Source organism: Coregonus clupeaformis, chromosome 19 (genome assembly GCF_020615455.1).
Source record: "Coregonus clupeaformis isolate EN_2021a chromosome 19, ASM2061545v1, whole genome shotgun sequence".
NCBI classification, from domain to species: domain Eukaryota; kingdom Metazoa; phylum Chordata; class Actinopteri; order Salmoniformes; family Salmonidae; genus Coregonus; species Coregonus clupeaformis.
In genome coordinates this window covers 42765174-42792673 of record NC_059210.1, presented here as the reverse complement: position 1 = coordinate 42792673, position 27500 = coordinate 42765174, and the positions used below count along the sequence as shown (strand labels likewise).

Sequence of the window (27500 nt, the reverse complement as noted above, 5' to 3'; positions counted from 1 at the left end):
CCATTTCTTAAAGTGGCCAGTGATTTCAATTGGCAGCAGCAGCCTCTAATGTGCTAGTGATACCTATTTAACAGTCTGATGGCCTTGAGATAGAAACTGTTTTTCATTCTCTCGGTCCCAGCTTTGATGTACCTGTACTGACCTCGCCTTCTGGATGATAGCGGGGTGAACAGGCAGTGGCTCGAGTGGTTGATGTCCTTTATGATATTTTTAGCCTTCCTGTGACATCGGGTGCTGTAGGTGTCTTGGAGGGCGGGTAGTTTGCCCCCGGTAATGCGTTCGGCAGACCGCACCACCCTCTGGAGAGCCCTGCAGTTGCGGCGGTGCAGTTGCCGTACCAGGCGGTGATACAGCCCGACAGGATGCTCTCAATTGGGCATCTGTAAAAGTTTGTGAGGGTTTTAGGTGCCAAGACAAATTTCTTCAGCCTCCTGAGGTTGAAGAGGCTCTGTTGCGCCTTCTTCACCACACTGTCTGCGTGGGTGGACCATTTCAGTTTGTCAGTGATGTGTACGCCAAGGAACTTGAAGCTTGATTTGTCACATGAACTGAAATTAGGCAATCTATTAGAATTTTAGCAACCAGGAAATGGCAGACAGATTTCTGCATAATGCACCTAGATAGAAACATATTATTTAGAAATAATATCAGTCAAATAATTTGCATATAGGGAGAGACCAGAATAACTGGTCACAATGCAGACACAGTGGAAAGATAACAGACATTTATTTTATTTATTTTATTTTTTAGTCATTTAGCAGACGCTCTACTGCCATGTGTAGATGCAACGGCTACAATGTAGGGCACAATCAGAAAGGGCACCAGGTATATTGTTTATTTGTTTTAATTTAACCTTTATTTAACTAGGCAAGTCAGCTAAGAACAAATTCATATTTACAATGACGGCCTACATATAAACGAGGCTTCTTTCAAAACCTAACATTCTTGAACTTTGCACCAGAAACCTGTGTGTGCAGACACTGACAGTGATGTCATGTCCAAAATAGGGTAGGAAAAAAACTGTTTAACGTCATCTCCTGTTATGTTTCAAAACTGGTTGGCTGACGTCTGCTTTTGGCACTCAGCCTTTATCTCACTAAACACACACTGTATCTGAACTGCAAACCAGGGAGTGACAAGCCAAGAAGAATAAAGGACAGGAGAAGCAGAAACTCTACTGCAGCCATCATCATGGGTGGATATACTAACAGGCAATTTACTGTTCATGGCTTAACAGTTTTAATTTTGAGGAGATATCCATAGACTGACATGATAAAGCTTTCAAATCTCACATCCAGTTAAGGTAAGGAATTAGGCTAATTTAACACTGAAGGCTTTTGGCCAGTTTCCTATGTTTACACAATGTAAAACTCTCTCTTTCTCTCTGTCTTTCTCTCTCAAACTGTCCCCAGGTTAAACTACAAGCATGGCTGAGTCTGCAGCCATGAGTTCAGATGATGGTACGTGACATTGTCTTTGTGATCAACTTTCAGTTCACAAATTATATTGAACTATTTTTATATGGCAAAGGATAGAATAACATTGAGCATAATATTAAAATCAAATCAAATTTTATTTGTCACATACACGTGTTTAGCAGATGTTATTGCGGGTGTAGCAAAATGCTTGTGCTTCTAGCTCCGACAGTGCAGTAATATCTAACAAGTAATATCGAACAATTTCACAACATATACCCAATACACACAAATCTAAGTAAGGAATGGAATTAAGAATATATACACATATGGACGAGCAATGACAGAGCGGCATGGACTAAGATACAGTAGAATATTATAGAATACAGTATATACATATGAGATGAGTAATGCAAGATATGTAAACATTATTAAAGTGACTAGTGTTCCATTTCTTAAAGTGGCCAGTGATTTCTAGTCGATGTCTATAGGCAGCAGCCTCTAATGTGCTAGTGATGGCTATTTAACAGTCTGATGGCCTTGAGATAGAAGCTGTTTTTCAGTCTCTCTGTCCCAGCTTTGATGCACCTGTACTGACCTCACCTTCTGAATGATAGTGGGGTGAACAGGCAGTGGCTCGGGTGGTTGATGTCCTTGATTATATTTTTGGCCTTCTTGTGACATCGGGTGCTGTAGGTGTCCTGGAGGGCGGGTAGTTTGTCCCTGGTAATGCGTTGGGCAGACCGCACCACCCTCTGGAGAGCCCTGCGGTTGCGGGCGATGCAGTTGCTGTACCAGGCGGCGATACAGCCCGACAGGATGCTCTCAATTGTGTATCTGTAAACGTTTGTGAGGGTTTTAGGTGCCAATACAAATTTCTTCAGCCTCCTGAGGTTGAAGAGGCTCTGTTGCGCCTTCTTCACCAAACTGTCTGTTTGGGTGGACCATTTCAGTCTGTCAGTGATGTGTACACCAAGGAACTGGAAGCTTTCCATCTTCTCCACCGTGGTTCTGTCGATGTGGATGGAGGGTGCACCCTTTGCTGTTTCCTGACATCCACGATCATCTCCTTTGTTTTGTTTTGATGTTGAGTGAGAGGTTATTATCCTGGCAACACACTCCCAGAGCCCTCACCTCCTCCCTGTAGTCTGTCTCGTCATTGTTGGTAATCAAGCCTACTACTGTTTTGTCGCCTGCAAACTTGATGATTGAGTTGGAGGCATGCTTGGCCACGCAGTCATTGGTGAACAGGGAGTACAGGAGTGGGCTGAGCACGCACCCTTGTGGGGCCCCAGTGTTGAGGATCAGCGTAGTGGAGGTGTTGTTTCCTACCTTCACCACCTGGGCCGGCCTGTCAGGAAGTCCAGGACCTAGTTGCACAGGGCGGAGTTCAGACCCAGGGCCTCAAGCTTAATGATGACCTTGGAGGGTACTACGGTGTTGTATGCTGAGCTATAGTCAATGAACAGCATTCTTACATAGGTATTCCTCTTGTCCAGATGGGATAGGGCAGTGTGCAGTGTGATGGCGATTGCATCGTCTGTGGATCTATTGGGGCGGTGAGCAAATTGAAGTGGGTCTAGGGTGACAGGTAAGGTAGAGGTGATGTGATCCTTGACTAGAGGTGACAGAGGTGAGTGCTATGGGGCGATAGTCATTTAGTTCAGTTACCTTTGCTTTCTTGGGTACAGGAACAATGGTGGCCATCTTGAAGCATGTGGAGACAGCAGACTGGGAGAGGGAGAGATTGAATATATCCGTAAACACACCAGCCAGTTGGTCTTCGCATGCTCTGAGGACGCGGCTAGGGATGTCGTCTGAGCCGGCAGCCTTGCGAGGGTTAACACGCTTAAATGTCTTACTCACGTGAGCCACGGAGAAGGAGAGCCCGCAGTCATTGGTAGTGGGCCACGTCGGTGGCACTGTGTTATCTTCAAAGCAGGTGAAGAAGGTGTTTAGCTTGTCTGGAAGCAAGACGTCGATGTCGGCGACATGGCTGGTTTTCCTTTTGTAGTCCATGATTGTCTGTAGACCCTGCCACATATGTCTTGGGTCTGAGCCGTTGAATTGGGACTCCACTTTGTCTCTGTACTAACGTTTTGCCTGTTTGATTGCCTTGCGGAGTGAATAGCTACACTGTTTGTATTCTGCCATATACCCAGTCACCTTGCCATGGTTAAATGCAGTGGTTCGTGCTTTCAGTTTTGCGCAAATGCTGCCATCTATCCACGGTTTCTGGTCAGGGTAGGTTTTAATAGTCACAGTGTGCACAACATCTCCTATACATGTCCTGATGAACTCAGTCACCGTTTCAGTGTATTCGTCAAAATTATTTTTGCAAGCTACCCGGAACATATCCCAGTCCGCGTGATCAAAACAATCTTGAAGTGTGGATTCCGATTGGTCAGACCAGCGTTGAATAGTCCTTAGCACGGGTACTTCCTGTTTGAGTTTCTGACCTTTAGGAAGGGAGGAGCAAAATGGAGTCGTGGTCAGATTTGCCGAAAGGAGGGTGGTGGAGGGCCTTGTAAGCATCCCAGAAGTTTGAATAGCAATGGTCGAGTGTTTTAGCCGCGCGAGTACTGTTGTAGAAAATTATCAAACAAAGTATTTTCAGAGTTTTTGTAGAATTAAGATGACTCTATTGCTTGTGCAATAAAGTCTGAGGTGGTCTGCAGAGCATCTAACTTTCCACCTCTCAGTTTATATAGTCATTTTACATACTTTTTAGCTTAAACCCTCCCTCTTTGGTTCCTCCACCACTGTCTCCAGTTTTCACCTCTTGACCGCGCTGCCCACTTCCTCAATGGCAGTATCTGACTTCCCTCCCTTCTAGTTCCACGTCTGGAAACAATAGTGGTGGGACCAAGCCCTGTCATGCAAAAATACCAGAGCCCTTTCTTGGCTCCGTTCTGATCCCCTAATTTATTCCCAAACCTATCAATCGATACTTAAACATGGTGTTACGAACCCCGTGGCTTTAAAAGTCTAGAGTGGATGGTAAAGAGGCCCGTAACATAACTCATGCGAATTAGAATAGTGAAAAGGAACAGTGAGAACAAAATACACAGACAACCAATCCTATCGTCAAACACAAAAAGTTTATTTTAAACACACGGTAAACGGTTTGGGGAAAAGGGGCTGAGCTGGACCCAAGGAATTAAATAATAAATTCAAAAACCCCTAAACTGATCCTGCCTGCCTCAAGAACCGCTTAGCTTGCTACTAACTATACAAAAATACAGGGGTGGTCCTCTCAGGTCTAACTAGTGTTTTTAGACAAAGTTGTCCTACGGGTAGTGTATGCCCAAGGGCGACTTGCTAAAAATCCCCTTTTCCCAGGCACAAACAAACAACATAGGTAAAATAGGGACTAAACACCAAACGAGTGACTAGACAATAGCAAACAAGACACCACAGGACAAAGTGAGATGTATGGGCTATGAATATGTGGTGTATGAAGGAACAAAGGTAGTCTGTCTACCAAAAAGGTCTGTGACAAGAAGTTTGTATCTGTGTAGCCTAATGTGTGAGAAAGCAACAAAAAGTGTCTTGGTGAGAAACACAACTGACTGGGTTTTTAAACCAGGGGATGTGTGATGTGATTGGGTAATGAAAACCAGAAACAGTTGGTGCAATCAGAAGGAGTGTCCACTGATTGGTCCACCTCAGCAATCAGCAGATGAACTGATGACTGACAGGCGGGACACACCAACAACCTCCAATCAGGAACAAAAGGGACACCTGTGATTAGGGCAGATGAAGAGGAAAAACACAAATACACATACAGGATACCTGTATCCGTAACACATGGCTTAAAACATAGCAGGTCCATAATCAATCTCTCAAACATATACAAGCCTCCTTCCTCTGTATCACCCAGTGTAAACGCCCCTCATGCTGTGATCAACCATGTTTAGTCTGAACTCTGTTCAACCCTGGCTCCGTTCCAGGACTATGCCTGAGGAGAGAGGCAAAGGGCAACAGTCTGGTTTCAGTCACTGATAAGGTAGATTAGGGAGGAGCGAGGAATTTGACCCGAAGACAGGTCAGATGAAAAAAGAAGAAACAGCCATAACAGCCCTATAGTTTACTGAGTCTGAAAAGATCCCACTATAGTCCACTGAAAAATTCCCATCAGTACAACAGTCGATATGTTGATAGAACTTCGGCAGCCTAGTCCTCAAATTTGCTTTGTTAAAATCCCCAGCTACAATAAATGCAGCCTCAGGATATGTGGTTTCCAGTTTGAATAAAGTCCAGTGAAGGTCTTTGAGGGCCGTCGTGGTATCGGCTTGAGGGGGGATATAAACGGCTGTGGCTATAACTGAGGATAATACGGTCGGCATTTGATTGTGAGGTATTCTAGGTCGGGTGAACAAAAGGACTTGAGTTCCTGTATGTTACTACAATTACACCATGAGTCGTTAATCATGAAACACACACCTCTGTGTCACGCCCTGGCTCTGGGACTCTGTTATGTTGAGCCAGGGTGTGTAGTTTCTATGATTTTGTGTTCTAGGTTCATTATCTAGCTGATGTGTTTTCTATGTTGGCCGGTGTGGTTCTCAATCAGAGGCAACGTGAATCAGCTGTTGATTGTTGTCTCTGATTGGGAACCATACTTAGGCAGCCTGTTTTGCCACAGTGTTTGTGGGATCTTGTTCCGTGTATGGTTTGTGTCTGTTACTAAGGACTTCACGTATCGTTTTGTTCGTTGTGGTACTCTAAATAAAGAAGTATGTTCACTTATCACGCTGCGCATTGGTCCACTTCCTCCAACGATCGTGACACTCTGCCCTTCTGCTTCCCGGAGAGACATTTATTTCTGTCTGCGCGATGAACTGAGAACCCATCTGGTTGGACCGATTTCGACAGAATATCCCGAGAGAGCCATGTTTCCGTGAAACAAAGTATGTTACAGGCCATGATGTCAACTTTGTTATCCAAAGACTGAACATTTGCGAGTAATATACTCGGAAGTAGTGGGTGGTGTGCGTGCATCCTAAGTCGAACCAGCAGGCCGCTCCGAGTGCCTCTCCTCCGCTGGCGATGTTTTGGGTCGGCCTCTGGAATCAGTTCAATTACCTTGGGGAGAGCGAACAAAGGATCTGCTTCGGGAAAGTCGTATTTCTGGTCATATTGCTGGTAGTTCTGGTGAGTTAACGCCGCTCTGATATCCAATAGTTTTTCCCGGCTGTATGAAATGATACATTTTCTGAGGTAATAATGTTTTAAAAAATACATAAAAAAAAAAATACCACAAAGTTTCCTAAGAGCTAGTGGCGAGGCCGCCATCTTCGTCGGCGCCAAGTATTTGTATGGGTATATAAAATGTTTCTAAGAATAATATAGGCAGAGAGGAAGAGTTGAAGCGAGAGGATTTACGCACAAAGTCTGTCCGCGTGAGAAAAGCCTTCTTTTGTATGGAGGTCTACGAGAGAGTCGAATTACGTGAGGCTTATTTGATCTAATATACGTTTCGTAATGTTTAGGCCAGGGATGGGCAACTGGCAGCCCGCGGGCCCCCCTTTTGAAGGCATATTTATTTTATTTATTTTTGTAGGAACTCAGTCGGGGTCTCAACTTACTGTTGCAAGTTAGAATAGTAGTAGCAAAGTTGAAATTTGGTTGTGCATCAGCAGTGTTTCTCTTGTTAGAGTGATAGTCACTCAATTAGCCCATGTCAGCTAAACATTTTTGATTGGTGAATTAGTCTAACAGTCAGCTATCAAAATGTTGTAATCATGGTCAAATTACCTGACAGGGGACCTCCATTGATTTAGTTAGTCTCACTCCAATATAGATCATCTTTGGTATAGGGGAATCACAGATTGGTCAAAACGAGAAAAAGCTGTCACTTCCGCTTGGGGCTTCCTCTGTTTACCATATAAAGAGAGGGAGTCCAGTGGCAAGGCAGAGGGAGAAGATGCAGCAAGATAAAACTAGGGCGATGTTCTGCTTATTTTCTCATACACAGTACAGTGCCTTACAAAAGTATTCATCCCCCTTGGCATTTTTCCTATTTTGTTGCATTACAACCTGTAATTTAAATGGATTTTTATTTGGATTTCATGTAATGGACATACACAAATTAGTCCAAATTGGTGAAGTGAAATGAAGAAAATAACTTGTTTCAAAAAATTCAAAAAATTAATAACGGAAAAGTGGTGCGTGTGTATGTATTCAACCCCTTTACTATGAAGCCCCTAAATAAGATCTGGTGCAACCAATTATCTTCAGAAGGAACATACAGTGAGGGAAAAAAGTATTTGATCCCTTGCTGATTTTGTATGTTTGCCCACTGACAAAGAAATGATCAGTCTATAATTTTAATGGTAGGTTTATTTGAACAGTGAGAGACAGAATAACAACAAAAAAATCCAGAAAAACGCATGTCAAAAATGTTATAAATTGATTTGCATTTTAATGAGGGAAATAAGTATTTGACCCCCTCTCAATCAGAAAGATTTCTGGCTCCCAGGTGTCTTTTATACAGGTAACGAGCTGAGATTAGGAGCACACTCTTAAAGGGAGTGCTCCTAATCTCAGTTTGTTACCTGTATAAAAGACATCTGTCCACAGATCAATCAATCAATCAGATTCCAAACTCTCCACCATGGCCAAGACCAAATAGCTCTCCAAGGATGTCAGGGACAGGATTGTAGACCTACACAAGGCTGGAATGGGCTACAAGACCATCGCCAAGCAGCTTGGTGAGAAGGTGACAACAGTTGGTGTGATTATTCGCAAATGGAAGAAACACAAAAGAGCTGTCAATCTCCCTCGGCCTGGGGCTTCATGCAAGATCTCACCTCGTGGAGTTGCAATGATCATGAGAACGGTGAAGAATCAGCCCAGAACTACACAGGAGGATCTTGTCAATGATCTCAAGGCAGCTGGGACCATAGTCACCAAGAAAACTATTGGTAACACACTACGCCGTGAAGGACTGAAATCCTGCAGCGCCCGCAAGGTCCCCCTGCTCAAGAAAGCACATAAACATGCCCGTCTGAAGTTTGCCAATCAACATCTGAATGATCAGAGGAGAACTGGGTGAAAGTGTTGTGGTCAGATGAGACCAAAATGGAGCTCTTTGGCATCAACTCAACTCGCCGTGTTTGGAGGAGGAGGAATGCTGCCTATGACCCCAAGAACACCATCCCCACCATCAAACAGTGGAAACATTATGCTTTGGGGGTGTTTTTCTGCTAAGGGGACAGGACAACTTCACCGCATCAAAGGGACTATGGACGGCGCCATGTACCATCAAATCTTCGTTGAGAACCTCCTTCCCTCAGCCAGGGCATTGAAAATGGGTCGTGGATGGGTATTCCAGCATGACAATGACCCAAAATACATGGCTAAGGCAACAAAGGAGTGGCTCAAGAAGAAGCACATTAAGGTCCTGGAGTGGCCTAGCCAGTCTCCAGACCTTAATCCCATAGAAAATCTGTGGAGGGAGCTGAAGGTTTGAGATGCCAAACGTCAGCCTGGAAACCTTAATGACTTGAAAAAAGATCTGCAAAGAGGAGTGGGACAAAATCCCTCCTGAGATGTGTGCAAACCTGGTGGCCAACTACAAGAAACGTCTGACCTCTGTGATTGCCAACAAGGGTTTTGCCACCAAGTACTAAGTCATGTTTTGCAGAGGGGTCAAATTCTTATTTTCCTCATTCAAATGCAAATCAATTCATAACATTTTTGACATGCGTTTTTCTGGATTTTTCTGTTGTTATTCTGTCTCTCACTGTTCAAATAAACCTACCATTTAAAATTATAGACTGATCATTTCTTTGTCAGTGGGCAAACGTACAAAATCAGCAGGGGATGAAATACTTTTTCCCTCACTGTAATTTGTTAAATAAAGTCCACCTGTGTGCAATCTAAGTGTCACATGATCTCAGTATATATACACCTGTTCTGAAATACCCCAGAGTCTGCAACATCACTAAGCACCACCAAGCAAGCGGCACCATGAAGACCAAGGAGCTCTCCAAACAGGTCAGGGACAAAGTTGTGGAGAAGTACAGATCAGGGTTGGGTTATAAATAAATATCAAAACCTTTGAACATCTCAAGGAGCACCATTAAATCCATTATTAAAACATTGAAAGAATATGGCACCACAACAAACCTGCCAAGAGAGTGACACCCACCAAAACTCACAGACCAGGCAAGGAGGGCATTAATCAGAGAGGCAACAAAGAGACCAAAGATAACCCTGAAGGAGCTGCAAAGCTCCACAGCGGAGATTGGAGTATCTGTCCATAGGACCACTTTAAGCCGTACACTCCACAGAGCTGGGCTTTACGGAAGAGTGGCCAGAAAAAGCCATTGCTTAAAGAAAAGAATAAGCAAACACGTTTGGTGTTCGCCAAAAGGCATGTGGGAGACTCCCCAAACATATGGAAGAAGGTACTCTGGTCAGATGAGACAAAAATTGAGCTTTTTGGCCATCAAGGAAAACGCTATGTCTGGCGCAAACCCAACACCTCTCATCATCCCAAGAACACCATCCCCACAGTGAAGCATGGTGGTGGCAGCATCATGCTGTGGGGATGTTTTTCATTGGCAGGTACTGGGAAACTGGTCAGAATTGAAGAAATGATGGATGGCGTTAAATACAGGGAAATTCTTGAGGGAAACCTGTTTCAGTCTTCCAGAGATTTGAGACTGGGACGGAGGTTCACCTTCCAGCAGGACAATGACCCTAAGCATACTGCTAAAGCAACCTTCGAGTGGTTTAAGGAAAAACATTTAAATGTCTTAGAATGGCCTAGTCAAAGCCCATACCTCAATCCAATTGAGAATCTGTGGTATGACTTAAAGATTGCTGTATACCAGCGGAACCCATCCAACTTGATGGAGCTGGAGCAGTTTTGCCTTGAAGAATGGGCAGAAATCCCAGTGGCTAGATGTGCCAAGCTTATAGAGACATACCCCAAGAGACTTGCAGCTGTAATTGCTGCAAAAGGTGGCTCTACAAAGTATTGACTTTGGGAGGGTGAATAGTTATGCACGCTCAAGTTTTCTGTTTTTTTTGTCTTATTTCTTGTTTGTTACACCCCCCCAAAAAATTTGCATCTTCAAAGTGGTAGGCATGTTGTGTAAGTCAAATGATACAAACCCCCAAAAAATCCATTTTAATTCCAGGTTGTAAGGCAACAAAATAGGAAAAATGCCAAGGGGGGTGAATACTTGGCAAGCCACTGTATGTACACATTATTCTGTTCTCAAAACTAGAATGTGTTACCAACAGAGTACGCTGAGTTTTGTAGACTTGACTTATTGCCAAACTTTCAAATAATTGTTGTTTAGAAAGATGCAAGGGTGATTTCAAGTTATTGGACACCAGCACTTCAGAGAGTTGGCATTTCCTAGGATTAATATGCAAATACAATGCACCAATAGGATATTGCTAGCTCATGCATGGCTCTGCCCAACTTTTTACTTGTTTTTCCCACAATGTGACAGCGATTCCAATTGTAAAAAGCCTATATGAACTACCTTGACTTAGTTATAAGAACCGTTGGTACATGTACTGTAAATACAGTTATATGCTACCATGTTTTGTGCAAAATCAAAGCACTGATTGTCCTTAAAGATTAACATTGCAATAACCTGGCAAGAATTATGCCACAGTACTATCACAGAGACTTTGACAGATGTTTGTAAAGTCATATTTGTGAAATGTGATATTAAAATCTTCAAAGCATTCCTCCTAGTCCTACCTACTTAGGAGCAGATTCACAGAGAGCATGTCTGTAAGATTGGCTTGACAACTTTGCCTCTCTCTTTTCTAACATCACACCCAGATGCCCAGTTTGTGGATCTGCACATGGCTGACCTCATTCAGAGGGTTACTACAGTGATGAATATAGCAGATATCCTGCTACAGAGGGGCATGATACACAAGGAGATGTACTCTAATATCCGTGCTGCCAGCACCAGCCAGCAACAGATGCGACTACTGTATGAGGCCTTGAATGGAGGGGTAAAGGTGAAATCAGCCTTTTTCAGGATTCTACTGGAACAACAACCTCATCTAGTCCAAGATCTAGGTAAGATCATCTCTCTCCCTCTTTAGCTGTGTTTACACAGGCAGCCCAATTCTGATATTCTTTCCACTAATTGGTCATTTAACCAATCAGATCAGCTCTGAAAAAGATCTGATGTGATTGGTCAAAAGACTAATTAGTGGAAAGAATATCAGAATTGGGCTGCCTGTGTAAATGCAGCCTTTGTGCTGAAGAAACAATGTATAAAGTTGGGATATCTTGGCTTTCTACACATTTGCTATTTTTCACTGTCCCATAAATTAAACCAAAGCCAGTACCACAATCACAGCTCAGCCCTGATGCAATGTCATTGCTGCTGTTTAGGCTAAATGGTTAACATATGCAAGGATCAGTTGATTATGCATCAATAAAAATGCTACAGGTAATGGTAAACTATGCTGAGTCTCTCTCTCTACATCCACACCAACAAATAAATGCATTGATAAGAAGGCATTGGTTGCTATTAATGTTCTGTTGCTCCATCATCCCAGGTCAACCCTCCGCAGTCCATGCCAGCACAACTCTGAATTCTAAAGGCAAAGGTACATGATGGCTGTGGGATCATCAACACTTGATTGACTGACTTCCTACGAGATAAAAATCCTGTCCTGTGTTAAAAATGTTATGCAACTGAAGAATGTTTTGCATTATTCACCAATATTTTTCAGATGAGAATATTGAAGTGTGCCAAACAGAACTGAAATCTTACCTGAAGAGAACATTTGAAAGAATATTTCCTGGAATAGCAATACAAGGACGTCCTACACTCCTAAACAAGATATACACAGAGCTCTACATCACAGAGGGTGGAAGTGGAGAGGTCAACAAAGAACATGAGGTGATGCAAATTGAGGCGGTATTAAGGAGACCAGTGACACAAGAGATAGCAATCAAATACAACGACATTTTTAAGCCGTTACCTGGACAGGACATGACTATCAGAACTGTGCTCACAAAGGGAATCGCTGGCATTGGAAAGACTGTCTCAGTGCAGAAATTCATTCTGGACTGGGTTGATGGAGAAGCCAATCAGGATATACAGTTCATATTTCCAATTCCTTTTCGGGAGCTGAATTTGATGAAGGAAAAGACACTTAGTTTGACTGAGCTACTTCATGAATTCTTTGAAGAAATCAATGAATCTGGACTTTCAAACTTGAAAAAAATCAAAGTTTTGTTTATCTTTGATGGGTTGGATGAGTGTCAACTTCCTCTGAATTTCAAGACAAATGTGATCTGCCGTGATGTCACAAAGTCAACCACAGTGGATGCACTGCTGACAAACCTCATCAAGAGGAAACTGCTTCCTTCTGCACTTCTCTGGATAACTTCCCGACCAGCAGCATCCAATCGGATCCCACCTGAGTGTGTTGACCAGGTGACGGAGGTACGAGGGTTTAGGGATGAACAGAAGGAGAAATACTTCAAGAAGACGGTCAGTAATGAGAAACTGGCAGAAAAAATTATCACACATCTACAGTCATCAAGGAGCCTCCACATCATGTGCCACATACCAGTGTTCTGTTGGATTTCAGCCACTGTTCTAGAGAAACTGTTGAGTAAAGCAGAAAGTGGAGACTTACCCAAGAATCTGACACAAATGTTCTTACAGTTTCTGATCTTTCACATAAAACAGACAATGCAGAAGTATCACGAAGACCCTGACACAGATCTCCACTGGGATAAAGAGACCATAATGAAACTTGGAAAACTGGCTTTTGAACAGCTTGAAAAAGGCAACCTGATTTTCTATGAGAAAGATCTGAAAGAGTTTGGCATTGATGTCAGAGAAGCTTCTTTGTGCTCAGGAGTGTTCACACAGATCTTAAGAGAAGAGTGTGTGTACCAGGAGGTGGTCTACAGCTTTGTTCATCTGAGCCTTCAGGAGTTCATTGCTGCTTTGTTTGTGTTTCTCTCATTTGAAAACAACAATGAAGATGTTATAACACCACAGCTACCATCCAACTCGACTGGAATCGTCTTGTATGAAGAAAATCTTCCAGACAACATCTACAAGAGTGCAGTGGATAAGGCCTTAAAGAGTGAGAGTGGACACCTGGACCTGTTCCTCCGCTTCCTTCTCGGCCTCTCACTGGCGTCCAACCAGACATTCCTTCGAGGCCTACTGACAAAGACAGGAGGGAGCTCACAGAGCAAGAAGGGCACAGTCGACTTCATTAAGGACAGGATCAGGAAAAATCCCTCTCCAGAGAGGTGCATCAACCTGTTTCACTGTCTGAATGAGTTGGACGACCATTCTCTGGTGGAGGAAGTCCAAATCTACTTGAAGTCAGGAGGTGATTCGAAGGTCGAACTCACATATTCTCATTGGTCAGCTATGGCCTTTGTTATGCTGTCCTCAGACGAGGAGCTGGATGTGTTTGATCTGAAGAAATTTGTCAGATCAGATGAAGGTGTTCTGAGGATGATGCCAGTGATGAAAGCCTCTAAAACAACTCTGTAAGTTCTCCCTCTCTCTCCTTCCCATAAAAATTAAATTAGTGACAGGTAAACCCATCTCAGATTCAGATTCAAAACATACAAACTTGTGCTGGTCTACAGACCAACGTTTGAGAAGCACTGGACTAAAACACTTTGAGCGGGATATTCAAATGTTTCTTATTTCCCCAAGGTTGAATTCTTGCAATATCACTTGGAGATATTGTGAGAAGCTGGCCTTAGCTTTCAGCTCGAGTACCTCAAGTATGAGAAAGCTGGATCTGAGTCACAATCGCCTGACTGATACAGGGGTGGAGCTGCTCTGTGTTGGACTAGGGAATCCACTCTGTAAATTGGAAACACTGAAGTGAGTATTATAACTATTACATTATATTATTGTGATGAAGGTAACACATCTATCTCCAATCTATTATTTGTTGTGAAGCTTCTCAGTTGTGGTTTTGTATCCTGAAAGAGTGAAACCCTTTCCTACTTCTCTGCAGGCTGTCAGGCTGTAAAGTCCAAGAGGAAGGCTGTGCTTCTCTGGCTTCAGCTCTGATGTCAAACCCCGCACACCTGAAAGAGCTGGATCTGAGCTACAATAACCCAGGAGATTCAGGAGTGAAGCAGCTCTGTGCTGCACTAGAGGTTCCACACTGTAAACTGGAGACACTGAGGTGAGCATCTCTCCACTCAACATGGTTATGTTGTTAACTCTGGTATTTGATTAAATATACAGCAATGACGTTCTTTTTTAGTCTGGTTAATTGCAGCTTAACTGGAACATGTTGTGAAGCCCTGGCCTCAGCTCTACGCTCAAACTCCTCAAGTCTGAGAGAGTTGGATCTGAGTAAGAATGACCTGCACAATATGGGTCTGGAGCTGCTCTCTGCTGGACTGAGGAGCATCAATTGTAAACTAGAAACCCTGAGGTGATGATTGTAATTATTTAAAGCTGCAATATGTAACTTTTTGGGCGACCCTACCAAATTCACATAGAAATGTGAGGTATAGATCTGTAATTGTAATTGAAAGCAAGTCTAAGAAGCGGTAGATCTGTTCTATGTGTTCTATTTCTATGCTTCCTGTTTTTACATTTCGTTTTTTGCATCTTTTACTTTCGGTTTTGTACACCAGTTGAAAATACAGTATTTTTGGTTATGGAAAAGATATTTCACTGCGGTTCGCAATATTCTAATTTTAGTAACCAGGAAATGGCAGAGAGCGATTTCTGCATAATGCACCTTTTTAATGATTTGTATTGCATCAATTATCTTGTAATGATAGAACATTATATTTTACAATGCAGAATGATTGAGACACTCTTAGATGTTCTCTTTATTTCAATCCTTTTCAATAATTATAATTTATTAATTTCTGTACATGGCCTTAAAAAAAAACATATTGCCACACTGTGACAATATTAAAAATAAGTCTCTGTTAAACACCATGAACTTCACTGTGGAAGACGTGTTGTGTAAAACTGAAACATTGAAACTATTTTCTGCTTCTCTGCAGGCTGTTAGACTGTCAAGTCACAGAGCAGGACTTTTCTTTTCTGGGTTCAGCTATGGGCTCAAACCCCTCACACCTGAGGGAACTGGACTTGACCTCCAATCATAACCTACAGGATTCAGGATTGGCCTATCTTTCTGCTGCACTGGGGAATCTGCTTTGTAAACTGGAGACACTGAGGCAAGTGTTGATATAGAACAGTTTTTTTAATGTTGTTCCTGGAGACACCCTCTGGGTTTCAGATAGTTGAGACACTGATGGTTGACACTCAATAAATTGTTCAGGTTCAGCTGAAACAGAAAACATATTCCTCTCTTATCTGCAGGCTTGAAGCCTGTGGAGTCACAGAGGAAGGCTTTTCTTCCCTTGCCTGTGCTCTAAAGTCCAACCCCTCACACCTGAAACAGCTGGACCTGAGCAGCAATAAAGCAGGAGATGCAGGAGCAATACTGCTCTCTGCTGCACTGGAGCATCCAGGTTGTGAACTATTGAAATTGAGGTCAGTCTTTTTGTAACAATGTGTAACTAAACAGGGAAGGGATTTTTGAATTTGAGCAAAAGTTACTGTTCCAGCTGGTATCAAGATGGAGTGAAGGCCTCTTCCCTTCATTTGATCAGGCTGTCATTTTGTAGTGTCATGGAGGTTGGTTGCTGTTCCCTACAGATGTAGGATCTTAATCACTCTTTTGTTGCTGATAATTATTTTCCTGCTGTAGCAAACTGGCTCAAATTAAGATTCTACATCTGTAGCTTCAGCTCTTGTCTTATTTTTTATTTTCACAACCTTTGAATTAAATTTCAGTTCATCCTCAGAAATGGTTGAGTGAATTACTTTCATTTTCTGCAGGCTCTGTGATTGTGGTATGACAAATGAAGGCTGGGCTTTTCTGGCTTCCCCTCTGAGGTCAAACCCCTCACACCTGAGAGAGCTGGACCTGAGTAAAAATGCCCTCGGAGACTCAGGAGTGAAGATACTTTCTACTTTACTGGAGGACCCACACTGTGAACTCGAGACACTGAGGTACAGTTATATAACTTACAACAATACTTCATTCATATAATTAATTATTACATTTGAGAGTCAAAATGAATGTCTGTTGCTCTTAACTAGGTGTTTTAGTTATACCATTTGATTCGCTTTTTCTCTGCAGGCTTGCATACTGTGCAGGGGAAAGCTTTGTTTCTCTGGCTTCAGCCCTGAAATCAAACCCCTCACACCTAAGAGAGCTGGACCTGACCAGGAATAACCTAGGAGACTCAGGAGTGAAGCTGCTCTCTGCTGGACTGGAGGATCCATGCTGTAAACTGGAGAAACTGAGGTGAGTTTTATAATTGGCTGTGTTTAACGAATTACTGTGGTTAAGAGGAAATTCTGTTTCTCATGATCTATTGACATTTTTACCAGCCTGTTTTGTTGTGAACTGAGTTGGGAATGCTGTGAGGCACTGGCAGCAGCTCTCAGCTCAACCTCCTCAAGTCTGAGAGAGCTGAACCTGAGTCACAATAATCTGGAGAATTTGGGAGTAAAGATGCTGTCTGCAGGATTGGGCAATCCACATTGTAAACTGATGATCCTGAGGTAGTGAAATGGAATGTAACTACTTTTACAGATTATTTTCTTATTTTTTTAAGGTTATTTTTATTGAATTTTTGTTCATCCTAGAAATGGTTGAGTGAATTACTTTCATCCTCTGCAGGCTCAGTGGCTGTGGTATGGCGGAAGAAGGCTGTGCTTCTCTGGCCACAGCTCTGAGGTCAAATCCCTCTCACCTGAGAGAGCTGGATCTGAGTTTAAATTCCCCTGGAGACTCTGGAATGAATCTGCTCTTTGCTGTGCTGGAAGTTCCCTGTTGCAAACTGGATATTTTGAGGTGATTATGACAAGCTTTTATGCCATTACAATCACAACTATTATTGTGGGTTTGATTTAGTTAAGCTTAACAGACATGGTTATAGATGTATTATAGGAAGGCATTCTTGTCATACTACAGTTTGCATCCTGAGTTCAAAGGTTTTTTGTTTGTCTCTCCAGCCTGGATAACTGCAAACTCACCTATAATTGCTGTGCAGCTCTGGCCACTGCTCTCAGCTCAAACTCCTGTAATCTGAGAAACCTCAACCTGAGTAACAATAACCTACTTGATCCAGGAGTAAAGCTGCTCTCTGCTGGACTGAAGAAACCACAGTGCAAACTGGAGAAGCTGAAGTATGTTCACATGACTTATCCTTAGTCAATGCAGATGTGGGCTTTATACTGAAAGGTTTTATACATGAATGATTTATCTGAAATTAAATAATTTGATTATCTTCCTACAGGCTGGTAAACTGTAAGTTCAACAAGGATGGCTGTGTTTCTCTGGCCTCAGCTATAAGCTCTAACCCCTTCCACCTGAGAGAGCTGGATCTGGACCATAACACGTATGGGCGTGGAAAAGCCATGCTCAAAGCACTGCAGAAGGATCCACACTGTCAACTAGAGAAAGTGGGGTGAGTGTTTGAAAAGCAATTCAATAATTGTGGTATAGTGTCAACATGATCACACATTTCGTTCAAGGTATATTTTTGTCTGTCAATACAAATAATTCTGAATCATTAATAATGCAGGGTGACTGAAAGCAAATATTGCTGTTTGTTCTCCTGTATATGTATAACTCATTATTATTGTTCTGCAAAATCCTTTCAGATTGGTCACACTCTTGGAAGTAAGGGTCCCCATTTATCTACAATAAACTTTTTCCTGAAACCACTGCACTAAAAACATGTGATGTGTAGACCAAAAGTGAAACATCAGATGCAGCGAAACATGAAACTCACTACAAAAAATGTGAGATCAAAAGTAATTTTTATTATTCTTTATCATTCTTAAAGGGATAATCCACTCCAGAAATGAAATGTATGAAACACCTGTCAATTTGGTGATCCTCTATGTTCTATGAGTGTAGTGGATCATTTTATATGCTCTCTGTGTTCTTTCTTAAGGTTCGCATGTTCTGTAAATTGTCTGACAATGAGAGTTGTTGTTTTCTGTTATCAAGTTGAAATGTGCTTGTGGTTTAGTCACAGGGTGGGGGGCGACAGAAGAAGCGGAGCTAGATTGACATCTTGAGCTATTGGCTCAACGCCCAGGAAAGTGCTTTGACAGGATAAAGGCCTCTCTCCTCGACCTTGAGACTCAGCCTGAATAGATAATATGTTTCTCCTTGGTCATGTTTGTGAAACTTGTTTGTGCAGCAGCGTATAATGGAGAACTGAAGGGACTGACCCGTGAGAGCTTATGACAGACTTGTACCCTGCGCATTAAGTTTGTTGTAACCTCTCCAGCTTGCTGTTAATAAAGAATGATTCATTTAAGATTGACTTCAGGTGTCCCTGGTGTTAAATATCCACCACAAGTGGATAAAATAACTATTTTCACCATGATTTAACTTCTAAGTGGTTTGTCTGTGAAATCAGTAAATCGTGTTGTAACGGTTCTCGTCACTGGAGATGGGGAATAACATCACATTTCATAACTTCACTTTTATAACAATTACCTACACTACAGATCGCCAAATCAGCTAATAGATGATATGGGCATACTTGTCTAGAACACATCTAGCTGTCTTAACGAAAAAATGAAACATCTCTTCACAAAATATATTGATCTCACATATTAGTATTATTGAACACTGTAAATCATAGGAATTAGTGGTTTTGGGTGGATTATTCCATTAAGACGCTCAACACCTACAGAACAAATGTCATGCGTTGTCACGGATCCCCCCGGTACTGCTGCTCATTCCGTTCACCAGCTCCGGATGTCTACGTCACCGGCCTTCTAGGCGTCACTGATCTGGTTCATTACCACCAACCCCGGACTGTCTTGTCTCATTACGAACACCTGGTTCCCATTCCCCCTGATTAGTATGTGTATATATGTGCCCTCTGTTCCCCATTGTCCTTGTCGATAATTGTCCCATGTCCGTTGGTCTCGTGAGTACCGTGTATTGTGCTCTTGTTGTTAACGGGTCTCATCCCGTGTATTGTGTAGAGGTTACACCTCACTCTTTGTTTGGGTTACATCCCTTTTTATATATATATATATATATATATATATACAGTGGGGAGAACAAGTATTTGATACACTGCCGAATTTGCAGGTTTTCCTACTTACAAAGCATGTAGAGGTCTGTAATTTTTATCATAGGTACACTTCACATTGTATGATTTTTAAGTAATTAATTTGCATTTTATTGCATGACATAAGTATTTGATACATCAGAAAAGCAGAATGTAATATTTGGTACAGAAACCTTTGTTTGCAATTACAGAGATCATACGTTTCCTGTAGGTCTTGACCAGGTTTGCACACACTGCAGCAGGGATTTTGGCTCACTCCTCCATACAGACCTTCTCCAGATCCTTCAGGTTTCGGGGCTATCGCTGGGCAATACGGACTTTCAGCTCCCTCCAAAGATTTTCTATTGGGTTCAGGTCTGGAGACTGGCTAGGCCACTCCAGGACCTTGAGATGCTTCTTACGGAGCCACTCCTTAGTTGCCCTGGCTGTGTGTTTCGGGTCGTTGTCATGCTGGAAGACCCAGCCACGACCCATCTTCAATGCTCTTACTGAGGGAAGGAGGTTGTTGGCCAAGATCTCGCGATACATGGCCCCATCCATCCTCCCCTCAATACGGTGCAGTCGTCCTGTCCCCTTTGCAGAAAAGCATCCCCAAAGAATGATTTTTCCACATCAATGCTTCACGGTTGGGATGGTATTCTTGGGGTTGTACTCATCCTTCTTCTTCCTCCAAACACGGCGAGTGGAGTTTAGACCAAAAAGCTCAATTTTTGTCTCATCAGACCACATGACCTTCTCCCATTCCTCCTCTGGATCATCCAGTTGGTCATTGGCAAACTTCAGACGAGCCTAGACATGCGCTGGCTTGAGCAGGGGGACCTTGCGTGCGCTGCAGGATTTTAATCCATGACAGTGTAGTGTGTTACTAATGGTTTTCTTTGAGACTGTGGTCCCAGCTCTCTTCAGGTCATTGACCAGGTCCTGCCTTGTAGTTCTGGGCTGATCCCTCACCTTCCTCATGATCATTGATGCCCCACGAGGTGAGATCTTGCATGGAGCCCCAGACCGAGGGTGATTGACCGTCATCTTGAACTTCTTCCATTTTCTAATAATTGCGCCAACAGTTGTTGCCTTCTCACCAAGCTGCTTGCCTATTGTCCTGTAGCCCATCCCAGCCTTGTGCAAGTCTACAATTTTATCCCTGATGTCCTTACACAGCTCTCTGGTCTTGGCCATTGTGGAGAGGTTGGAGTCTGTTTGATTGAGTGTGTGGACAGGTGTCTTTTAAACAGGTGCAGTTAATACAGGTAATGAGTGGAGAACAGGAGGGCTTCTTAAAGAAAAACTAACAGGTCTGTGAGAGCTGGAATTCTTACTGGTTGGTAGGTGATCAAATACTTATGTCATGCAATAAAATGCAAATTAATTACTTAAAAATCATACAATGTGATTTTCTGGATTTTTGTTTTAGATTCCATCTCTCACAGTTGAAGTGTACCTATGATAAAAAATTACAGACCTCTACATGCTTTGTAAGTAGGAAAACCTGCAAAATCGGCAGTGTATCAAATACTTGTTCTCCCCACTGTATGTACAGTGGGGGAAAAAAGTATTTAGTCAGCCACCAATTGTGCAAGTTCTCCCACTTAAAAAGATGAGAGAGGCCTGTAATTTTCATCATAGGTACACGTCAACTATGACAGACAAATTGAGAATTTTTTCCAGAAAATCACATTGTAGGATTTTTAATGAATTTATTTGCAAATTATGGTGGAAAATAAGTATTTGGTCACCTACAAACAAGCAAGATTTCTGGCTCTCACAGACCTGTAACCTCTTCTTTAAGAGGCTCCTCTGTCCTCCACTCGTTACCTGTATTAATGGCACCTGTTTGAACTTGTTATCAGTATAAAAGACACCTGTCCACAACCTCAAACAGTCACACTCCAAGCTCCACTATGGCCAAGACCAAAGAGCTGTCAAAGGACACCAGAAACAAAATTGTAGACCTGCACCAGGCTGGGAAGACTGAATCTGCAATAGGTAAGCAGCTTGGTTTGAAGAAATCAACTGTGGGAGCAAGTATTAGGAAATGGAAGACATACAAGACCACTGATAATCTCCCTCGATCTGGGGCTCCACGCAAGATCTCACCCCGTGGGGTCAAAATGATCACAAGAACGGTGAGCAAAAATCCCAGAACCACACAGGGGGACCTAGTGAATGACCTGCAGAGAGCTGGGACCAAAGTAACAAAGCCTACCATCAGTAACACACTACGCCGCCAGGGATTCAAATCCTGCAGTGCCAGACGTGTCCCCCTGCTTAAGCCAGTACATGTCCAGGCCCGTCTGAAGTTTGCTAGAGTGCATTTGGATGATCCAGAAGAGGATTGGGAGAATGTCATATGGTCAGATGAAACCAAAATAGAACTTTTTGGTAAAAACTCAACTCGTCGTGTTTGGAGGACAAAGAATGCTTAGTTGCATCCAAAGAACACCATACCTACTGTGAAGCATGGGGGTGGAAACATCATGCTTTGTGGCTGTTTTTCTGCAAAGGGACCAGGACGACTGATCCGTGTAAAGGAATGAATGGGGCCATGTATCGTGAGATTTTGAGTGAAAACCTCCTTCCATCAGCAAGGGCATTGAAGATGAAACGTGGCTGGGTCTTTCAGCATGACAATGATCTCAAACACACCGCCCGGGCAACGAAGGAGTGGCTTCGTAAGAAGCATTTCATGGTCAAGGAGTGGCCTAGCCAGTCTCCAGATCTCAACCCCATAGAAAATCTTTGGAGGGAGTTGAAAGTCTGTGTTGCCCAGCGACAGCCCCAAAACATCACTGCTCTAGAGGAGATCTGCATGGAGGAATGGGCCAAAATACCAGCAACAGTGTGTGAAAACCTTGTGAAGACTTACAGAAAACGTTTGACCTGTGTCATTGCCAACAAAGGGTATAAACAAAGTATTGAGAAACTTTTGTTATTGACCAAATACTTATTTTCCACCATAATTTGCAAATAAATTCATTAAAAATCCTACAATGTGATTTTCTGGAGAAAAAAAATCTCATTTTGTCTGTCATAGTTGACGTGTACCTATGATGAAAATTACAAACCTCTCTCATCTTTTTAAGTGGGAGAACTTGCACAATTGGTGGCTGACTAAATACTTTTTTCCCCCACTGTGTATATATATATATATATATATATATATATATTAGGGCTGTCAAAAATAGCGCGTTAACGACGTTAATTAGTTGTTTGCTGTTAATTACGTCAATTTTTTTAACGCATTTCACGCATGCGCAGTGTGACAAATTATTCAGGTCAGGAAAGTGGTTGGGAGCTAGAGGCGAGATGGAGCAAGGTGAGCAAAGTGGGCCTATTGACGGATTCAAATATAAAAAGAATGATGATGGTACAGTTAACAAGTACAAGGTTATTTGCAAGATTTGTAAGAAGGAGTTTCAATTTCACCGGAGCTGTTCAAGCTTGAAGTACCATGTCAACGCCAAACATGCGTTTGCTGGGCCGTCAGATTCAGCAAGTGGTTTGCGCCAGACCACGCTGAATGTTTGCAGGCAATTAACAAAATCAACCTCAGATAATTTGACCAACACAATAGCAAAATGGATTGCAAAGGATTGTAGACCCATTAGCATTGTAGAAGACTCAGGTTTCCTTGATGTTTTGCAAGTGGCGTCTCAAGACTCATTCTATAAGCCACCGTCAAGAGCCACAGCCAAAGACAAATATTATGGTGTGTAGTATGTTTCAGCTTGATTTAAAACACCATTATTTGGCTGTGTTAATAAACAGACATAATATGAAAATTATGTATCTGTGTCCTGTTATTTATCTTTTGGTATGCATTTCAGAAAAAAAATTGTTAGGATTCAGGTGTAATTGCAAATAGTGATTAATCATGATTAATCCACTGAAAATTCTGATTAATTTGATTAAAAATTTTAATCATTTGACAGCCCTAATATATATATATATATATATATACACAGTGAGGGAAAAAAGTATTTGATCCCCTGCTGATTTTGTACGTTTGCCCACTGACAAAGACATGATCAGTCTATAATTTTAATGGTAGGTATATTTGAACAGTGAGAGACAGAATAACAACAACAAAATCCAGAAAAACGCATGTCAAATTGATTTGCATTTTAATGAGGGAAATAAGTATTTGACCCCTCTGCAAAACATGACTTAGTACTTGGTGGCAAAACCCTTGTTGGCAATCACAGAGGTCAGACGTTTCTTGTAGTTGGCCACCAGGTTTGCACACATCTCAGGAGGGATTTTGTCCCACTCCTCTTTGCAGATCTTCTCCAAGTCATTAAGGTTTCGAGGCTGACGTTTGGCAACTCGAACCTTCAGCTCCCTCCACAGATTATCTATGGGATTAAGGTCTGGAGACTGGCTAGGCCACTCCAGGACCTTAATGTGCTTCTTCTTGAGCCACTCCTTTGTTGCCTTGGCCGTGTGTTTTGGGTCATTGTCATGCTGGAATACCCATCCACGACCCATTTTCAATGCCCTGGCTGAGGGAAGGAGGTTCTCACCCAAGATTTGACGGTACATGGCCCTGTCCATCGTCCCTTGATGCGGTGAAGTTGTCCTGTCCCCTTAGCAGAAAAACACCCCCAAAGCATAATGTTTCCACCTCCATGTTTGACGGTGGGTATGGTGTTCTTGGGGTCTTAGGCAGCATTCCTCCTCCTCCAAACACAGCGTGTTGAGTTGATGCCAAAGAGCTCGATTTTGGTCTCATCTGACCACAACACTTTCACTCAGTTCTCCTCTGAATCAATCAGATGTTCATTGGCTAACTTCAGACGGCCCTGTATATGTGCTTTCTTGAGCAGGGGGAACTTGCAGGCGATGCAGGATTTCAGTCCTTCACGGCTTAGTGCGTTACCAATTGTTTTCTTGGTGACTATGGTCCCAGCTGCCTTGAGATCATTGACAAGATCCTCCCGTGTTGTTCTGGGCTGATTCCTCACCGTTCTCATGATCATTGCAACTCCATGAGGTGAGAACTTGCATGGAGCCCCAGGCTGAGGGAGATCGACAGTTCTTTTGTGTTTCTTCCATTTCCGAATAATCACACCTACTGTTGTCACCTCTCACCAAGCTGCTTGGCGATGGTCTTGTAGCCCATTCCAGCCTTGTGTAGGTCTACAATCTTGTCCCTGACATCCTTGGAGAGCTCTTATGTCTTGGCCATGGTGGAGAGTTTGGAATCTGATTGATTGATTGCTTCTGTGATTGAACATTGCTATGTTTCAACAGTGAGAGGACTAGTAGGAAGTATCCTAATGTTGGACAAATCTGCTGGCACAAACAGACTGTCTTTGTGGCTCCAACACACATGGTAGTTAATGGTTAACTCTACAGTATGTGAGAATGTCCAGAGATGAGTTTTTCCTTGGAGCAGGTACACATAGAGCAGAACTAGGACAGCGTTATACTTTTTGCACTACAGGAACTTTATGTTACCTTGGCATTTACACTATCAGCATTTATAAACATTATCAATGTTATCCGCTAGGACACTTTGAGACTAAAAGGGTAACTCATGCATAAATTAAATGTTGCGATTTGTGACATCACAGTTTGGGTTGACCCTCTTCTTGTTGCAGGTAAGGCCAGGGTAATCACTTACAAGTCACTGTTGATCTAATAAGCTTTTTTCATAAATGTAGCTGGTGTGGAGTTGTGCTTATAAAACTAGATGTTCCTAAATCCATACCAGCCCACTTATCACTTGTTGTGGTTCCTAGTTTTGATGTTGCTAAACGTGTAATGTTTATATTTTAGTCAAGTTTCAACCACTGAGTCTTATATGGGCAGAACGTTCTGATAAGTGTGCAGCTATTCTTCTCTCTTGTCACATAATATTTCAGACACTTTGCACCTGTTAAATATACTGGATGTGCCTATGCTACTGTCACCATTTTAGGTTATCATCCCCCCAGGTCTGGGTGAAAACGACAAACCATGTCGGGCCGGTTTCAGTTCAAAGTGCTTCATCTTTAGAGTGGACAAGAGACACCTCCACAGAGACAGAGCTCTGGGCAAAGGTAACATCGAAACAAGCAGTGGCATCCACTACAGACACTACAATAAGAATAACCAATCATAACTTTTATAAAATAGTATTTCAACTTCACAGAAGTAGACTTGATAGAACTCAAAGCCATTATTTTAATCACACAGAGAATGCTCATGGTAAGAGTGAAACGAACATGAGTGGTGGTGTTTGAATGAGTTCAGGGTTTGAATGTTATGGATATACTGCCTCATTGGTGGAAATCATGTTTATGGTCTAACAGGTCTGCTAGACCATTGAGAGGAACTTCGCCCTCATTTAACAGATAAAAATGGAAGGAGGGAAGGGATTATTCAAATATATCTATTTCAATTCAGAAGTCCTCATCAACGATAAAGCCTACTCAGTCATCATCTCATGTCAAGGTCTGAGTAGTCCACCATGGCATAGACGTATCCCTCAGCTATCCACTACTCTGCTTTACAGTGGATCTTTCTGGCTGTGAAGGCCGTGGAGTTCAGCTCCTCAGATGTCCACTTCAAGGTGGTGTCAGATGGGGAGGTCAGAGTTCACAGAGATTTGAGACTGGGGTACAAACCCAGACACTTCATGGTCTACCTTCTGGGGTCAATAAATTCCTTTAACCCTGAGGGTCGTCATCATGGTGATCATCATCACATTTACATTTAGGTCATTTAGCAGACGCTCTTATCCAGATGACTTACAGGAGCAATTAGGGTTAAGTGTCTTGTTCAATGGCACAGACAGATTTTTCACTTAGTTGGCTCAGGGATTCGTACCAGCAACCTTTAAGTTACTGGTCCAATGTGCTTAACCACCTGCCGCCCATCACCATGCAATGGTGGGCTGATTGCCTGGTCCAGTTCAGGTGGGAATTTTTATGTTAGTAAAATGTTTATGTGTATGTGGTGTCTTGTTGTCACCTGACATGCTAGGCGTGGTGCTGTTGCAGATAACATTTTCCCCAGTTTATAGATACATTACTGCTTAATGAGATATGTACACAAACATCATCTCTCAGGGTGAGCCCTTCCCAGCTGTCCCTGTGCTAGAGTTCCCACAATCCCGTGCAAACCAGAGGAGGAGGAAGGAGGAAGAGGGATTGGGTCATCCCTCCAATCAATGTAGCCGAGAATGTCAGGAGCCCCTTCCCCAGTCCTATAGTACAGGTATGTGTCTGTTACTGTACAAACACACACACTCACACACGCACATACACACATACACACATACACACACAGGTACCTCCTCAACGTATTATTGACTGCTTCATGTTTCCTGTGTTGTTCAGATCAGGTCCAGTAATGATAACGCAGTGAAGATGCTTTATAAGATCACAGGCCAGGGGGCAGACCAGCCTCCAGTTGGCCGATTCAAGATCGAGAGGAACACTGGTTGGCTGTCTGTCACGGAACCCTTGGACCGGGAGCATGTTAGATATTACTTGTTAGATATTACTGCACTGTCAGAGCTAGAAGCACAAGCATTTCGCTGCACCCGCAATAACATCTGCTAAACACGTGTGTGTGACCAATAACATTTGATTTGATTTGAAATACACTGTACGGTAGCACCATGGCAACCGTTTACTGTCTGTTATGGGAAGACAAAAGGGAGGAATCCCATTGAGTTTCATCACTGTGACAATATTGTATGTGACTGATGTAGTGTACTGACTGTGTAGACAATCAGAGTATGAGTGATTTACAGTCGTGGTGAAAAGTTTTGAGAATTACACAATTCAATTTTCACAAAGTCTGCTGCCTCAGTTTTTATGATGGCAATTTGCATATACTCCAGAATGTTATGAAGAGTGATCAGATAAATTGCAATTAAAAGTGATAACTAAGTGGCTCGGGAACAAAACATCTACATTTTGGGTCCATGGCCAGGAAACTCCACAGACCTTAATCCCATTGAG

General features: G+C 42.6%; 1 protein-coding gene across 6 annotated transcripts; it reads left to right on the top strand.

The window, feature by feature from the left end:
- The first annotated feature begins 1100 nt into the window (after nt 1–1100).
- Nucleotides 1101–27157, top strand: LOC121531938 (NACHT, LRR and PYD domains-containing protein 12). Of its 6 annotated transcripts, XR_005994218.2 has the most exons (20): nt 1103–1303; nt 1413–1460; nt 11233–11478; nt 11967–12017; nt 12144–13935; nt 14108–14281; nt 14418–14591; nt 14673–14846; nt 15433–15609; nt 15755–15928; nt 16277–16450; nt 16581–16748; nt 16835–17008; nt 17127–17300; nt 17462–17635; nt 17746–17916; nt 18113–18253; nt 25485–25589; nt 26601–26748; nt 26871–27157. XR_005994218.2 is itself a non-coding variant. In XM_041837508.2 (17 exons), the coding sequence occupies exons 2-17, from the start codon at nt 1427–1429 to the stop codon at nt 18156–18158; spliced, it is 4020 nt and encodes a 1339-aa protein (XP_041693442.1). In that variant the 5' UTR covers nt 1103–1303; nt 1413–1426; the 3' UTR covers nt 18159–18786. The 6 variants fall into 6 exon arrangements, 4 of the variants coding, with proteins under 4 accessions (XP_041693444.2, XP_041693442.1, XP_041693441.2 ...); XR_005994219.2 differs by lacking the exons at nt 25485–25589; nt 26601–26748; nt 26871–27157 and adding an exon at nt 18487–18786; XM_041837508.2 differs by lacking the exons at nt 25485–25589; nt 26601–26748; nt 26871–27157 and having other exon boundaries at nt 16334–16450; nt 18113–18786.
- The last annotated feature ends 343 nt before the right edge of the window (nt 27158–27500 follow it).